The sequence below is a fragment of the Myodes glareolus genome, chromosome 24 (assembly GCF_982192425.1).
Source record: "Myodes glareolus chromosome 24, mMyoGla1.1, whole genome shotgun sequence".
NCBI classification, from domain to species: Eukaryota; Metazoa; Chordata; class Mammalia; order Rodentia; family Cricetidae; genus Myodes; species Myodes glareolus.
Window position 1 is genome coordinate 48,332,305 of NC_142049.1, and position 16,381 is coordinate 48,348,685.

Below are 16,381 nucleotides of genomic sequence, written 5' to 3' on the forward strand. Positions count from 1 at the left end.
TTCTCAAGATGTTAAGAATGCAAACCAACCACCTGCAGAATCAAGGAGTCAGGCCCTCTAGGAGAGGCTGTGGTCTCCCTCCGCCAGGACACACCCCACACCGGACACTGCTGTTTCCAGGAGCACATTTATTCAGAGCTCCTGTCAGGTGGGCCGGCCAGGGGAGGTACATCTGCTGCAGCAGTGGCCAGGTCAGGGCTCTGGAGTCTCCAGCATGTCAGCCAGTGCTCTGGACAGGAGGACACGAAGGTTAGCCAGCGCCCAGAGGTCCTTCAGCCATCATGACCCTGACCGTTTCATATCCATGGTCCCAGGATAGCTCTTTAGCTCAAGGTGGGCCAGCCTTTCTCTAAACAAGTTCCTTGGACTGCACCATCCCCCCAGCCAGCCCCACACTCACCGATACAGGGAGGAGGAGAAGTAGTCGATGTAGCTTCCTATGAGGGAGCAGAGAGAAGAGGTTTCAGGGCCTCTAGGAGGGGCATGATGGGGGAAGACTCAGGGCAAGCACAGACATATGATGTTTGGCGCCTTTCTAGTGTAATTTCTGCTTGCTCTTCAGCTGTCCCAGCCCATGATTTTTGTTTACTTTGGTCCCACCCACTGGCTTCTAGGAGTACCCTCAACACTAGCTCAATCTTAGCTGCAGGCCAGATTCTGCCCGAGGACCTTTGCCATGGTCACACCCCCACCCCACCCTACCATTCAGCCACAGCCAGCAGCTCTCCTGGTTCAGAGCTCAGGTTGGCTCCAACCCCACTTTGCAAGACTTTGCCCCTCCATAGGTGCCTGCTTTGCTTCTCACCTGGAGTGCAGAGGGTTTCACAGACCAGCGGGCAGAGGTAGCAGAACTGGCAGTGCTGAGGATAGGGAGAGAGCCTGGTCAGGGAACTGTCACGACCACCCAGCCGAGGTTGGGTGGAGGGTCAGTGTGGGTGCTCTAGTGGGACCAGCCATCTGGTGCCTGAGCTGAGTCCCTGGGAAGGTCTCACCTGACACTGGTCACAGTGTTCCCCCATGTTCTCCTCATCACAGTGACAGCGTTCACATTCAGTACATCTCTGGGGACAGGAAGAGCCTGGTTAGAGGAGTCCCCCGCCCAGACCCCTTCTTTCCTCACACCACCCTCCCAGGTTTCCTACCTAAAGATAGTCCAAATGTCCCCCCCCCCACTGAGGGCAGGACCCGTGAGTGGTCACAGACCTGGAGGGTGACCCTTAACTTCTCCCCACCCCAGCTTCAGGTCCCCAGAATTTATTTTGCTGCCCCCCCCCCCAGTGTCAGGTTCAGAAGCCTCCCACGGCACCCCGGGGCATGCCAGGCAGATCTGGACTAGGGACCTACATTGCAGAAAGAACAGTAGCCACACAGGGACCCTGGCTGGTAGTTCTCGTACTCTTGGGCATCGTGCTGACCTGTGGGGACAGGAGGGCCACAGTGATTCCAGTTGACCAACTCTGCCTTCCCCACCCCCACAGAGCCAGGCCACTTACCTGTGACCTCACGGCTCTCCTCCTCGCTGGAACCTTCTGTGTCCACCTCCCTCCCAGCCAGGGGGTTTGGGATGATGGTGAAGGGTAGCAGGTTTTCTTCCAGAATCTCCTCCTCCTCCTCCTCCTCCTCCTCTTCCTCCTCCTGCTTTTGGTCTCGGCTCACTGGAGTCTTAACCTCAGTCCTGTCTTCCCTGCTCTCTTCCTCATCTATTTCTTCCTTTTCCTCATCTTCCTGGCTCTTGGGGAGGCCGTGACCCTCCTCCTCCTCTTCACTGTGGAATCCTTTGCTCTGCTTTGAGTCTTTGTCTCCCTCTTGAGAGCTGTGGTCATCTTCCTTCCTTGATTCTTCGGAACCAGCCCCTGTGGGCTGCAGAGGCTGATGACCAATGTCACCTTGGACAAACTCTCTGTGACCCTGGCTGATCTGTTCATCTTGATCTTGTGGCCTGTGACTGGGGACCTCGTGGCCAAACTCAGCAGAAATGTCCCCATCTCCCTCCCTGGAGACTCTGTGGTGATGATGGCCAGGAACTTCTGTCATATACTCTTCTGGGAAGTCCTCCTCCTTGTCAGACTTGTGGCCTTGGGGTTGGTGGCTTGCAATATGGTGGCTGAACTTGACTGTTACCTCCTCTTCTTGATTCTCACTTCCAAAACTGTGGTGAGTATGTCTAGGAGATGGGTGCCAGTGTTCAGTGGATACAGCCTCATCTTCCTCTTCCTCATCTTGGTGGCTTTGGTGGCCATGGCTGGGGACATGATAGTAGCCTTCATCTGAGTCATCCTCATCACCTTCCTTCTCATCGCCTTGGTGTCTGTGGACCTGGTGCCCATGTTCAGGGGAACCATCATCATCATCATCATCGTCATCTTCATCTTCATGGCCTCGGTGTCTGTGGGCCTGGTGTCCATGCTCAGGGGAGCCATCATCATCATCATCATCATCATCACCGTCATCTTCATGGCCTCGGTGTCTGTGGGCCTGGTGCCCATGCTCAGGGGAGCCATCATCATCATCATCATCATCATCATCATCATCATCATCGTCATCTTCATGGCCTTGGTGTCTATGGGCCTGGTGCCCATGCTCTATGGAGCCATCCTCCTCCTCCTCCTCATCTTCATGGCCTCGGTGTCTGTGAGCCTGGTACCCATACTCAGTGGAATCATCATCTTCATCATCATCATAATCTTCGTCTTTGTGGCCTTCATCTCTATGGCTGTGGGCATGATGGTGTTCATCTGAACCCTCTTCATCTCCGTCCTCTGAGTGGCTCTGGTGGCTCTGGTGACTATGGGCCTTGTGCTTACCATCAGAGTTCTCCACTTCCTCCCCATCATCTTCCCCTCCGTGGCCATGGTGACCATGCCTGGGGACAAGATGGTGATCCTCACTGGAGACAACGCTATCCTCATCTTCATCTTCATGGTTGTGACTCCTCTGGCTGGGGAAGTGGTCCTCAGGCTCTGCCGAGTTCCCCAAGTCTTCATGATCTCTGGGCCCTCTGTGCCCATGGGCCTGTCTGACATGCCCTCTGAAGACCTCTTCAGAGACATTATCCTCCCCAGCCTCGTGGCCGGGGTACCTGTGGTCTTGGAGCCGGTGGCCGTATTCCCTGGAGAAATCATCACCCTCTTCCCTGTCGTCTCTGTCCTGCTCACCCCGATGGCCCCCATGGCTGTGGATGTGGTGGCCAAACTCAACCGACATGTCCTCTGAAGACCCAGGGATGCCGGCATTGTTGTTCCAGTTGCCAAGGCCCAGCCCAGCCCCTCTCAGCTCCTGGGTCACCACTGGGGGGAACAGCAGGCTGGCTACTGTGGCCCAAAAGAGACAAGTATGCAACCAAGGCCCCTGGAAGCCCATGGGGACGTTTAGCAGTTGAACTTCTTCCAAGCCTGACTTCAGCCGGCTTTGCTGGGTTCTTGTGCCTTGTTTTGTTCTGACTTTCAGGCTGTCTGTCTTGGGTGGTGGTGTCTCCCCCACTCTTTACTTGTCTATCTTCCTCAGGTCTTGGATGCCTCTCTGAGGATGTCCCCTTTGGAGCTGTGACCCTGGTTCCAGGACCTCCCTTCCTACTGCTGGGCCAATGGGGTCTGTCCCCTCCCCTCCTAGTGGCTAAATTTATCCTTAGCCTAAGTTATTCTGGTCTGCCCCTGCCTGCCCCTCCCCTCCTGTTCCACTGGCTCAGGACTAGGTGGTGGAGGGGTCTTCATGGCCAGGAGGGGGCAGGGACTTGTCTTTGTTCTGTCCAAAGCTCAAGCTTGGTAACTTGGAGGCAAAGGCTAGACTATGTCTGGAGTGCGGAAGAGCCCGGGGCACCGGGAGACAGCTGCACGGTTAGGAGCCCAAGGTCCCCTGCAGTGCAAGAATTGGGGAGTACGGTTGTGAAGAATTTGCAGCCAGGATGGGACATTTGGTGTGAAAGTGGGTGACATGCAGAGGCTGTGGAAGAGTCCCCAACACCACATGACCTCCTGTCCCTGGAACTCAGATCTGGGGGCAGGGGACCAGGCCAGAGCTATAAATACAGCAGGGGGAGGGTGCTGGGGGCTCAGGTTACTAGGTCCCAGCTGTCCCCACTAGAGGGACTTGGCGAGAGACCAGTGTCACCCTTCCCTGAGCACCACCCCACCTTGTCAACATACTTTTGGGGTTTTGCCCTTCATGAATCAACCCCCCCCCCCAGCCCCTTATAGTCACTGTTTCTGAAGGTCCCTGCTCCTTTTCAGGATTCTAGCACACCCCCCCGCCCCCAACTCTTACTGTGTCCTCCCTGCTCTCTCCTGGTGGGTCTCTCTGATTCTTGGCTCTGTCTTTTACCTTCTCTCTTGGTATTTCTAGCTTTGTCCCTGTCTCTGTATGTCATTCTCTCTGTATATCCCCCCCCAGTCTCTGTTCTCTGTGTCCCTGTATGTGTCGTCGTCGTCGTCGTGGTGTCCCCCCCCCCCCCGTCTTTCTCTCTCTCTCTCTCTCTCTCTCTCTCTCTCTCTCTCTCTCTCTCTCTCTGGGTGTTCCCCCCTCCCTTTCTTCTTTGGGTCCCTCCCTTAGTTTCTGTCTCTGTCTCTTTCTCTCCGTCTCTCTCTGAGTCTGTGAGTCTGTGTTTGTCCCATGGCCCACTCTGGCTCCTTCCTCCCTCTGCTCTCTCTGTTCGTTCTCTGAGTCTGAGTCTTTGGTCCCCTCTACCGGACCCCATCCCGGGCTAGGCAGCCCAGTCGGTCCCTCCTCCACAGCGCGGGCCGCCCTCTTCCCGCCTCCAGTGACGTGTTCCCTGGGACTCCCCGCCCTGGGCTAGACTGCGAAGTCGTGGATCCGGTTTGGTCGGGTGAGTCAGCTACTGGGAGAAAATACACCGAGCCCCCCGGGGCTGCGGCGGCAGCATGGTGGGCCCGGAGAAGGAGCAGGTATCGCACAGCGCGGGGCTGGATGTGAGCGGGTTTCAGAGTGGCGCCGGCCCCGCCGATCCGGGTCAGATGCAGCGGGCGCTGGGCCAGGAGTTCCCAGACCAAAGGGCTTGGGGTCCTGCCTGAGCCTGCGGGAGGAGGACACTGAAGTTCTCAAGGTGTCCCCGGGGACGCGTGGGGCTGTCTTCGCATTCCGTGGGTCTGACCCAGGTTCCCGCCCTGCCCTTCTCGTTCCGGTTCTCAGAGCTGGATCCCTAAGATCTTCAGGAAGAAGGTGTGCACGACGTTCATAGTGGACCTCTGCGATGATTCCGGGTGAGCAGTTCGGGGCAGCTGGCCTGGCAGCACAGGTTCGGGGGCCCTGCCCGCTGCAGACAGGCACCGCCCCCACAGTCCGGACTCCCCCCCACTCAACGCAGACAAGGCCTGCCCACCATGGACAGACCCTACTCGGTCCCCGCCACAGACAGACCCCACCCACCAAGACAGGCTCCGCCCACCAAGGGCATTTCCCCGCCTCCACTTCAGACCGAACCTTCCCCCGCCTAGGGCACACCCCGGATTCTGCATTCTCCCCTAGTTGGGGGTTGGGAAGCTTCGGGGATCCATTCTGGGTCTTTGTGTCTTGTCCATGTGTCTCTCTTTGTGTCACTTTGTCTCTGCTTTGGCTCTCTGTGTCATCCATCGATGGCCCTACAGCCCTGCCAGCCGTACCGAGCTCTGCAGCTTTGGGATAGAAATTCCCTTCTTGGGCCAGGCTTGTCACCTGGGCACAGAACAGTTCCTCTCTCCTGAGGTTGCTGAGCAAACTAAACAAGGTCACTTTGGGACGGTTCTGGAACTCTGCCCACCACCTAATAAACACTCGGAAATGTCTGCAGCTCCCAAGAGAAACGGACAATTACCAGTGCGTGCCGTGCTGTGTGTGGCAGGAGGCACGAGCAAGCCCCATAGTCCCCGAGCTTCATCTGTGGTCTCCCTAGTTGGGTCAGCTTTAAATCTGTCCTCAGGGTGGTCTTTCAGCCTGGGGCAGTGGCATCTCTTTTCTTAGTGTGCCTTTATCAGGAGCCTGTTGTCCCACCATGTGGGACAGAAAAATGTTGTGTAAATAAACACATAGACTGTTTGCTGATGGCAAAGGGCCACAGGCAGGGTAACAGAAGTGGGGGAAGGGAGCTGGTGGGCGCAGGTGTCATTGGGAAGATGTGGCAGTGTGGCTTGGAAGGTGACTCTGGGCCTTGGAACTGCATGTTCAAAGTCCTCCCTAATGATAGCCGGTGTGTCTTGAAAACAAGAGCAGAGTTCAGGGTGTAAACATTGTCGTGAGCAAGGAGGCCATGACCTCATGGGCACTCAGAGGCCACCTGAGTGAGTGTGAGGTTTTTCTGGGGCTAGGAAGGCACAGCAGGGCTTGGGCAGGCTGTGGGTGTGAGCTGCCATGAGGACCCATCAGAGGTCGAGAACCTGAGAGTGGACCCTGGGGACCAGAGCTCATGGGCAGTGTGGCTCCTGGGTATGCCGTCTGCAGGCTAGAGTGTAGAAATGGGGCGGTCGTCACCAAGATGGAAAACCCAGGAAAACACGCAGGTTTGAAAATCATTGAGAGTGTAGCCCTTGCTTCTGTGTGCATAATAGGCCTTGGGAAGCAGGGTGGGGAGGGTGGGGACCCAACTGGTACTTAGCGGAAGGTTGAGGCTCACACTGGGGTCTGAGAGGTCCCAGCTGCAGTTGGATACTGAAACCACTGAAGCAGACGAGGAAATGCGAAGGCTACCTCCACAGCCGATTTTCTTTCCCTCTGTCCCTTCCTTGCCTCTCCCCCACCTTCCTTCTCACATGGAAAAGTTTAAACACCTGTCTTCAGTGATAGTACATGTACTTAGCATGTGTTGGTTTCCATTCCCAAGACCAAAACACAAACCCAAGAAACCTGCCAGGTGTGTCGGTACACACCTGTCCTAGCACTCGGGAGAATGAGGCGGAGAAATTACAGGTCTGAGATCAACCCGGGCTACAGAAGCAGATCTTACCTTCAAACAAAACCCCAGCAACAAAAAACCCACCAGGGATTGGAGAGATGGCTCAGTGGTGAAGAACCCTGGCTGCTTAGTTCCCAGCACCCCCATGGCAGCTCTCAAACATCTGACTCTATTTCCTGGGGCTCTGACTTCCTTTTCTGGCCTCACACATACGTGGTACCCAGACATACATGCATGCAAATGCTCATGCACACACACATACAGACACACACAAAATAAAAACCAAAATACCCACCTCCCCAACAACCTCTCTGCTCCCCCTCCCCGTCATCTCTGACTGGCTTTAAGATGAATGCCAACTGCCGAAGCTTTCTAACCTTTTTTTTGGCCCCTGGAGACCTTGGGCTAGAAGATCATGGAGGGCTGCCAGGAGGCAGCCTAGTTCTTGAATGCTCTGATGGCAGCAGAGGGGAGAGAAAGCTGCCATGGGGGTTGGGCTCGAGCTTTGGGGAGAGGAAGGATCAGGCCAAGTTTCCAGAAGGGTGCATTCCATGGTGGCCAGCCACCCCTGACAAAGAGATGGCACCTGAACAAAGCCTTTGTGCTTCAGAGACACAGAGCAAAGGTGTCAGGAGGCTCCAGAAATGTTGCTGCGCCATGTGCCCAGAACTTTCTTCTGGGGTGGCCTTGTTCACTGTCCGTATTGCGTATGGAGACAGCGGGCCATGAGATAGGAAGTGTGATCAGACAGAGGTTTCCTTTATTCCGTGTGTGCTCCGCGTGCAGGTGCAAATGTGCGCACACGTACATGTGGAAGCCAGGGACAACCTCAGGCGGTGTTCCTCACACACCTCTACCTTGTTTTTTGAGACAGCATCTCTCACTAGCTTGGGGTGACCTGGCTAGGCTGGCTGTCCCCTTCTCCCCAGCACTGGAATTACACCTGTGCACAGCCACATCCATGTTTATGGACCTTAGGGACAGAATGCAGAACTCTTGCTTTCAAGACAAGCACTTTCTCCAAGTTTATTTTAACTTGTTAAGTTAGATTATAAGGAACCCCATGCAGACACTAGACTTCTTGGGGCTAGGTGCTCCAGAATGTTCTATGTAGACATTTTGACTAGAAAAGTAGAGGGAGCAAGGGGAGTCCAAGAATGAGATCCAGATGTGTAAGAGGGTTAATTGTGTGTGGGGGGACTGGCATTAGAGAAGGAGGAGGTTGTGTCCTTTATTGTAGCTCTAGGAAGACAACAGGACATAGGCACAGACCTGATGTGTATCCTGTGCATGGCCTGGAACATGGCCTGCATCCCCACATCTGTAAAACTGGTCCTAGGCTAGGTATGCAATGTGCACTGGTGTACGCTTGGCATCTCAGCACTCAGGAGGCATAGCAGGAGCATCAGAAGTTCAAAGTCAACCTGGGCAATAAAGCTAGTTTTAGACCAGCTTGGGTTCTCAAAAAACAAGGCATAGGGGACTGGAAAGACGGAGCAATGATTAGGAACACTGGCTGCTCTTGCAGAGGACCTGAGTTCAGGTCCCAGTAGTCACGTGGTGGCTCACAACCTTTCTAACTACAGATCCAGGGGACCTAACTCCCTCTTCCAGCCTCCACAGTCACCATCTATGTGCTGCACTGACACACATGAAGGCAAGTATTCATGCATACAAAATATAAAAATACTAAGATGCTGGGTGATGGTGGTGGCACAGTCTTATCCCAGCACTCAGGAGACAGAGGTAGGCAGATCTCTGTGAGAGAAACCCTGTCTTGAAATAGTAAAAAAATTAAGATAAACAAAGGCCCAGGAAGGCTTGGGGATGTAGCTCAGTTAGAGTGTTTGCCTAGCAAGCACTTAGTCCTGGTTCCATCCTCTGCACAAAAATAAGCCAGCTATGGTAGTGCATACCTGTAATTCCAGAACTCTCAAGGCTGAGGCAGGAGGATCAGAAATTTGAAGGCAATAAATAAATAAATAGATGAGAAAAAATAATTTGTGATCAACTTTGGCTATAGTAAGTTTGAAGCCAACCTGGGCTACCTGAGAGTCTATGTCACCCTCCCTCCCAGAAAAAAAGAAGTCTCATTCCTAGGTCAGTGACTCACTTAGCTTCTGAAGCTGTGGTGAGCCCACTGTTTGAATTCCTTTTACAATCAGGGCCATGAAGACAGCTATGCCTTCCCCCAGTCCCTGCTCCTTGCTTTCCAAAACTAAGGCAACAGTCGCCTGAGTAGCAAGGAACACTTGAACATTTATGATTTTTAAAATATTCGTTCTGTTCTTTTTTGAAATTTTTATTTATTTTACCTGTATGGGCCTTTTGCCTGTGTGTGTTTGTGTACCACGTGCCTGTATGGTGCCTAAGAAGGCCAGAATCCCCTGGGTTTGGAGTTACATATAGATGCTTGTGAGCTGCCATATGGGTACAGGGAATCCAACTCCCGCCCTCTGCATGCATTTTTAATCCCGGAGCCGTTTCTCCAAACCACTGTGTCCTTATTTAGAGAGGGAAACATTGTATCTATGGAGACGGAAATGGAAACCTTCATCTGTTGCCTGTTTCTCAGAGTGAGGAGGAAACAGGCAGGGAAGGGGCTGGGATACAGTGACAGAGAAGACGGTGATCGTGGACTGGGCTCAGTCGCCTGCCTCCTGCCCTTCCCGGAGAAAGCAGGCCTGGGGACGGTGGGAGCTGACAGACAGGCCAACACCCGGCAGGCACCCCCCTTGCAGTCAGGGAGCTTGGAAAAAGCCTTGACTTTCCTTGGGTGTAATTCTGGGTTATTTAAAGTTCCCGTAGCTGGTCTCCAGCTGGAGCTGTTGCTATCCTCAGTTCAGGAAACACTCCTGATTTTCTTGGCTCCTCTGAGTTCCTTGGTGCTATTGCTATCTTTATATCGAAGGGGGAAATTTAGTCTCAGAGCTCAGATCGGTGAAGGTGCTTGCTCCAAACCGCACAACGGCCTCAACCTCTGGCACTCAAATTTTTCTTTGAACCATTCTTTTTTTTTCTTCCTTCCTTTCTTCCTTTCTTTTTTCTTTTCTTTTCCTTTCTTTCTTTCTTTCTTTCTTTTTTTTTAGACAGGGTTTCTCTGTGTAGCTCTGGCTGGCCTCGAACTCACAGAGATCCGCCTGTCTGAGTGAGTGCTGAGATTAAAGTGTGTGCCACCACACCTGACTTTTGTTGTGGTTGAATCATTCTTTACAGTTCTTTTCTGTTTTGAATTCTGTTTCATTTCATCTTTTGTGGCGCCTGCCGATGGCCACCTGCTCCTCTTGATTCTGATCCTGCAGCTCAGTCTCCCTGCCCTGACTTGTCTGGCTATAGCAGCTCTTGCCTCGATTTCTTCTCCAGAATCAAAGTCAGTGCAGGCCTTCCTTGCTCTGGCCTCTATCTCTGGGGACAGGGTATGGACATTTGTACAGGATGGAGTCAGTGGGACACCCAGGGTTCATGCTCTACCCTCATGCCCCCAGAGGGACCTTGTGCCAATGTGGGAGACCACGGAATGCCCACCCGTCTGTGGCTGTGGAGGACGCCTTTGGGGCAGCTGTAGTTTCAGAGTGGAGCAGTGACGAACACACTACAGAGAAGCCCACAGATGCCTATGGAGACCTGGACTTCATATATTCTGGCAGAAGGCCCAGCAACGTGAGGCCTGCATGTCTGGGCCACCAGGCTGGGTGGGGCTGGGACAAAGGCTGAATGTATCTCCCTGCTGGCCCACCCTGTTCTTTGGGTGCCTCTGTCTAAGTGTCTGTCCCTCTCTCTCTCTAGGTCCTTGCTGCCTCCCCATCTGTCTGTCTGCTTCTGTCTGGGTCTCTGTCTTCCCATCTCTCTTTGGGCCTCTGTCTTCATCTGTCTGGGTCTGTCCCCTGCTGTCTCTGTCTCTCTGTCCCCCATGTGTCTCTTCCTCCTGTGTCCACAGTTCCTCCGGCTGTCTGACCGCACAGATCCGGCCACTGTGTACAGTCTCGTCACCCGTACTTGGGGCTTTCGTGCCCCAAACTTGGTGGTGTCAGTACTGGGGGGGTCGGGGGGCCCCGTGCTCCAGACCTGGCTACAGGACCTTCTACGTCATGAGCTGGTGCGAGCCGCTCAGAGCACAGGTGACCACAGGGGTTAGGGACTGTGTCTCCTGGGCCTCGGCCCCACTGCTGCCCGGGTTGGAGGGCATTGCTTCCATTCCCGTGCCTTACTGGTTTCCTCTCTGTCTTACACAGGGGCCTGGATTGTCACAGGGGGACTGCACACAGGCATAGGCCGGCATGTGGGTGTGGCTGTGAGGGACCACCAGATGGCCAGCACTGGGGGCAGCAAGGTGGTGGCCATGGGTGTGGCCCCCTGGGGTGTGGTCCGGAACAGAGATATGCTGATCAACCCTAAGGTGGGAATGGGGTTCAGAGAAGAGGCCCTGACTGGGAGTGCTGGTCTGAGGGAGGAGGCTGGGAAGGACTCCTGGGTCTGAGGGGGGAGGGCTGGGTCTGAGGGAGCAGGTCAGGTCCTCCTGGTCTGTCCCTTCTGAAAGACTTCTCTGCCTGGCATTGTGCTCAGGGCTCATTCCCTGCAAGGTACAGATGGCGCGGTGACCCTGAGGACGGAGTTGAGTTCCCCCTGGACTACAACTATTCTGCTTTCTTCTTGGTGGATGACGGCACATATGGGCGCCTGGGCGGTGAGAACCGCTTCCGCCTTCGCTTTGAGTCCTACGTGGCTCAGCAGAAGACTGGAGTGGGAGGTGAGTGGGCTTTGTGTTCAGGACTCAGCACTCAGGACCCCACTGGCCAGGTGTGGTCAAGATTGGGCAAATTTCCTCTGTTAAGAGGCTTGTCCATGCCGGGCATGGTGGCGCACACCTTTAATTCCAGCACTCGGGAGGCAGAGGTAGGCAGAGTTCGGTAAATTCAAGGCCAGTCTGGACTACACAGGGGTTGCAGGAGCTAAAGAAAAAGACCCTTTCTCAATAAATAAAGGAATAAATAAATATAATTAAATGAACAGAGAAGGGAGGGTGAGGAGATGACTCAGTAGTTAAGCGAGGTTGCTGCCTGGGATCCAACTTTGGGTGTCTCACAACTGCCTGTAGCTCTAGCTCCAGGGGATCCTCCTCCCTCTTGTGGTCTCTTTAAGCAGGCACGAACACATAGAGACACATATATGTACACACATACACAAGTTTCTTTTAAAAAATTGTTTTTACCAGGGTTGGTGGTGCACAAGTTTAACTTCAGTACTTGGGAGGCAGAGGCAGGCAGATCTCTGAGTTCAAGGGCACCCTGTATGTCAAAATGGCTGGGTCTACACAGAGAAATCTTGTCTTGAAAAACAAAAAAAATACAAAAAATTGGTTTTAATGAAAACAGAAAAGGCGGAAGATAGTCTTGTAATCTCCCTAGGTACAAAACTCACAGAGTAATAAATTGGAAGAATTGAACTCTGGATCTACTCATCCAACCAGATTTCAAAAACAGAATTTTCCAAACCCCAGAACTCTGTGAGTTCCAGGATGTTACACAGATAAACCCTGTCTTAAAAAATCAAAATCAAAATAAAAAAATAGATAAATAAAAGAAAGTGTTTAATTGGGGCTTGCTTACAATTTCAGAAATGTAGTCTACCACCATCACAGAGGGGAGCATGATGGTATACAGACAGACATGGTGCTGGAGAAGAAGCAGAGTTCTCCATTCAGGTCCTCAGGCAGCAGGAAGAGAGAGTGACACTGGGCCTGGCTTGAGCATCTGAGACCTTTAGGTGCCCAGTGACATTCTCTCTTCCTGCTGCCTGAGTGACATTCTCCTGTAGGGCCACACCTCCTAATCCTTCTCAAATAGTGCCACTCCCTGGTGACTAAGCACTCAAATATCTGAGCCTGTGGGGGCATTCTTATTCAAAACAGCACAATAACTGTTACTTTGTGGCTGTTTTCTCTTTTATCAAGAATGTGCGGTTGTGGAACCAGTGAGTTCAGCAGGTAGAAGGCACTTGCTGCCAAACCCAGTGTTTGGAGTTTAATTCCTGAAATCCACATGGTGCAGAGATTCAATTCCTGCGAGTTATCAGCTGACTCATACACAGATATACATGAAATAAGTCTAATTTAAAATAGAGAGAAAATGGCTTTAGCTGGGTGTGGTGACTCACACGGAGGAGCATGAGATCGAGGCCATCCTGGGTTAGAGTGGCATCCTGTCCCCTAAAACCCAAACCAACAGCAGTAAGAAAAGAAAACACACATTTAAATGTAGCCACCTCCTTTTCTTGTGTTTCCTTAGCCCGGCCCTGTGCAGTTTTACTCTTATTTAGCGGAGGGCAGAATCCACACACATCGCCTTTATCTTCCACTGCCGGATTTTTAATATTTTTATGGTGCTGAGATTGTTCGTCTATCTATATTTTCTTCCTTTTCTTCCTGAACCTTCACCTCCTTGGGCTTTGAAGTGCTTAGCTAATCATACGGTTGACTCAGGAGCCAAGAGTCCAGGTCACAAGCTCTCCCCGCCCTTCTGAAGTTAGGTGGCACCACCCTTGGCTTCTAGTGTTGAAATGTCCTCCCCAGCACTCAAGAGGTGAATGCAAGAGGATCAGAAGTCCAGGGTCATCCTTGGTTCCAGAATGAGTTGGAGGTCAGACTGGGATGTGTGAGACTTTGTCTTAAAAAATATTGAGGTGGGGGCTGGAGAGATGGCTCAGTTCTTCTGGCTTCAGTTCACTGGCTGTTCTTCTGGAGGTCCTGAGTTCAATTCCCAGCAACCACATGGTTGTTCATGACCATCTACAATGGAATCTGATGCCCTCTCTGGTGTAAAGTCAACAGATTATTTACATTATACTTATAAAATGCTTATATTATACTTATAAAATAAATAAGTAAATCTTAAAAAAATGTCAGGTGGTAGTAGTGCATGCCTTCTTAGCACTTGGGGGCAGAGGCAGATAGATCTCTGTGAGTTCAAGGCCAGCCTGGTCTACAGAGCAAGTTCTAGGACAGCCAGGACTACACAGAGAACCCCTGTCTCGGAAAAACAAAACAAAAACAAAAGCCAGGTGGTAGTGGCTCACACCTTTAATCCCAGCACTTGGGAAGCAGAGGCAGGTGAATCTCTGTGAGTTCAAGGCCAGCCTGGTCTGCAAAGCCATTTCCAGTACACCCAGGGCTGTTACACAGAGAAACCCTATCTCAAGAAACAAAAAAGAAAAAAAGTGGGGGGTGGATAGGGTTGCTGGGAGATGACTTGGCAGACAAGGAACTCGCGGTGCAAGTATGAGGGCCTTAGAATTCATATCAAGTTGGCTGCAGCATTCACATCTGCAATCCCAGCTCATACCTGCAAACTCAGCTCATACCTACAACCCCAGCTCACACCTGCAACCCTAGTTCACACCTGCAACCCCAGTTCACACCTGCAACCCCAGCTCACACCTGCAAACCCAGCTCATACCTATAACCCCAGCTCACACCTGCAATCCCCACTCACACCTGCAATCCCAGCTCACACCTGCAATCCCAGCTCACACTTGCAACCCTAGCTCACACCTGCAATCCCAGCTCACACCTGCAACCCCAGCTCCTCTATGGTGAGATGGGGGACAGAGACAGCTGGCTTGCTGTATAACAAGAGACCCTGCTCCAAAACAAGGTGAAAGGTGAGAACCTGAACTTGTGCTCTGACCTCCGCACAAACACATGGCACATGTACACACCTGCATGATCACACACACATGAACATGCACACACACATACACACCATACAAAACACACATTTTAATAATAAAACCCGTAAAGTCTCCTCCATACCTCAAAGTTCACAAAGAATAGCAATGTTCCCAGGCCAGTGAGGCAGCTCAGCAAGTAAGGGCATCTGCTGCCAAGTCTAATGACTCGAGTTTTATCCCCAGTATCCACAAACTGAGATGACAGACTCCCACAAATTGTCCTTGGGCCTCCGCCCATTTGTGAGCACCGTCCCTCCAACATTATACAAGTAAATGTAAGAAAAAGTTTAAATTTTTATTTAAAGAATAAAGAATTAAATTTTGTTTTAAAGAATAAGAAGAATGACAATTCTTCCCACTAGTATTAGCCACAAGGTTGGGACAAGGACAGTGTCTGCCCTGTGGACTCCTGGGAAATGTAGTTCTTTCCCACCCCCAGCAAAAGTTGATAGAAGGTGACCAAGTTTCCCTTTCCCCTTTCTCTCAGGGACTGGAATTGACATCCCTGTACTCCTTCTTCTCATCGATGGTGATGAGAAGATGTTGAAGGTATCTGGAGCTGCGAGCTTGTGTCTGAGGTGGGAGGAGAGCTGAGGGCCAGGACTCTACAGACCAGAATCTTGGGGGCCCTGATTAGCTCTTTCCTTGCTCCTGAAGCGGATAGAGGATGCCACACAGGCTCAGCTCCCCTGCCTCTTGGTGGCTGGCTCTGGCGGTGCTGCAGACTGCCTGGTGGAGACCCTGGAAGACACTCTGGCCACAGGGAGTGGGGGACTCAGGAGAGGCGAAGCCCGAGATCGGATTAGGCGTTATTTCCCTAAGGGAGACCCTGAGGTCCTGCAGGCCCAGGTATGGCATTGTGGAACCAAGGTGAGAAGAGCCAGGCACCCTGGCTGGCAGGGTGAAGGATAGGTGGGACCACAGGTCTTGGCTGGTAGCCCGAGTCGTGTGTTCTACAGGTCGAGAGGATCATGACCCGAAAAGAGCTGCTCACCATCTATTCGACCGAAGATGGCGCCGAGGAGTTTGAGACGATTGTTTTGAGGGCACTTGTGAAAGGTAGGATGGGCTTCCCACAGTCACCTCAGGTGTTTGGTGACCCTCTCTCCTCTTTCCTGCTCTGAGTCTAAGGCCACACCCCCTGTGTGTTCCATACCTTTCCTGTTTCCTAGGTTCCTCTTGATGCTGTTGGACTATTTTCTCTGGATACTTTCATTGTTTTCAACCACACTTCCCTGTTGAATCCACTTATCCATTTGTCCATTAATCTCTTCCTGTCTTCATCTACCTCCCGCTCCATTCATCCTTCATTCTCCATCTTTCATCCAGCCTCCCACCCATCGACCACCCACTTATCCACCCATCATCTACCTACCCATTCCCTGTCCATCCACATATCCACGCATCCACACATCCATTTGTCCATCCATCATCTACCTACCCATCCCCTATCCATCCATGCATCCACACATCCACTTGTTCATTCACCATCTACCTGTTCATCCATGTACACGCATCCACATATCCACTTGTCTATCCATCATTTACCTGCCCATCCCCTATCCATCCACGTATCTATGCATCCATGCATCCACACATCCACTTGTCCATCCACCATCTACCTGTCCATCCACGTACACGCATCCATACATCCACTTGTCTATCCATCATTTACCTACCCATCCCCATCCATCCATGTATCTATGCATCCTTGCATCCACACATCTACTTATTCATCCATCATCTACCTACCCATCCCCTGTCCATCCACGTATCCAC

General features: G+C 52.2%; 2 protein-coding genes across 4 annotated transcripts in view; one reads left to right on the plus strand and one right to left on the minus strand.

Annotated features, from left to right (window-relative positions):
* Positions 1-113: 113 nt before the first annotated feature.
* On the minus strand, positions 114-3,575 carry Hrc (histidine rich calcium binding protein). The gene is made up of 6 exons (XM_048442914.3): positions 1,494-3,575; positions 1,345-1,415; positions 993-1,061; positions 806-860; positions 401-437; positions 114-229 (listed from the first exon to the last, which is right to left on the minus strand). The coding sequence occupies exons 1-6, from the start codon at positions 3,358-3,360 to the stop codon at positions 193-195; spliced, it is 2,136 nt and encodes a 711-aa protein (XP_048298871.3). The 5' UTR covers positions 3,361-3,575; the 3' UTR covers positions 114-192.
* Positions 3,576-4,739: 1,164 nt separating this feature from the next.
* Trpm4 (transient receptor potential cation channel subfamily M member 4) overlaps positions 4,740-16,381 on the plus strand; it is a 31,555-nt gene continuing 19,913 nt past the window's right edge. For 2 of the 3 annotated variants that reach the window (XR_015736395.1, XM_087901467.1), the window contains exons 1-9: positions 4,740-4,898; positions 5,143-5,213; positions 10,363-10,537; positions 10,815-10,995; positions 11,110-11,273; positions 11,441-11,624; positions 15,090-15,151; positions 15,260-15,451; positions 15,562-15,661. Coding sequence is in view for 2 of the 3 variants with exons in the window: in XM_087901467.1 (XP_087757593.1) it covers positions 4,875-4,898; positions 5,143-5,213; positions 10,363-10,537; positions 10,815-10,995; positions 11,110-11,273; positions 11,441-11,624; positions 15,090-15,151; positions 15,260-15,451; positions 15,562-15,661 (1,153 nt within the window). In the remaining variant the exon portion in view is untranslated. Of the gene's footprint in view, positions 4,899-5,142; positions 5,214-10,362; positions 10,538-10,814; positions 10,996-11,109; positions 11,274-11,440; positions 11,625-15,089; positions 15,152-15,259; positions 15,452-15,561; positions 15,662-16,381 lie in introns of those variants that run through there. The other variant, XM_087901468.1, reaches the window with a different exon arrangement.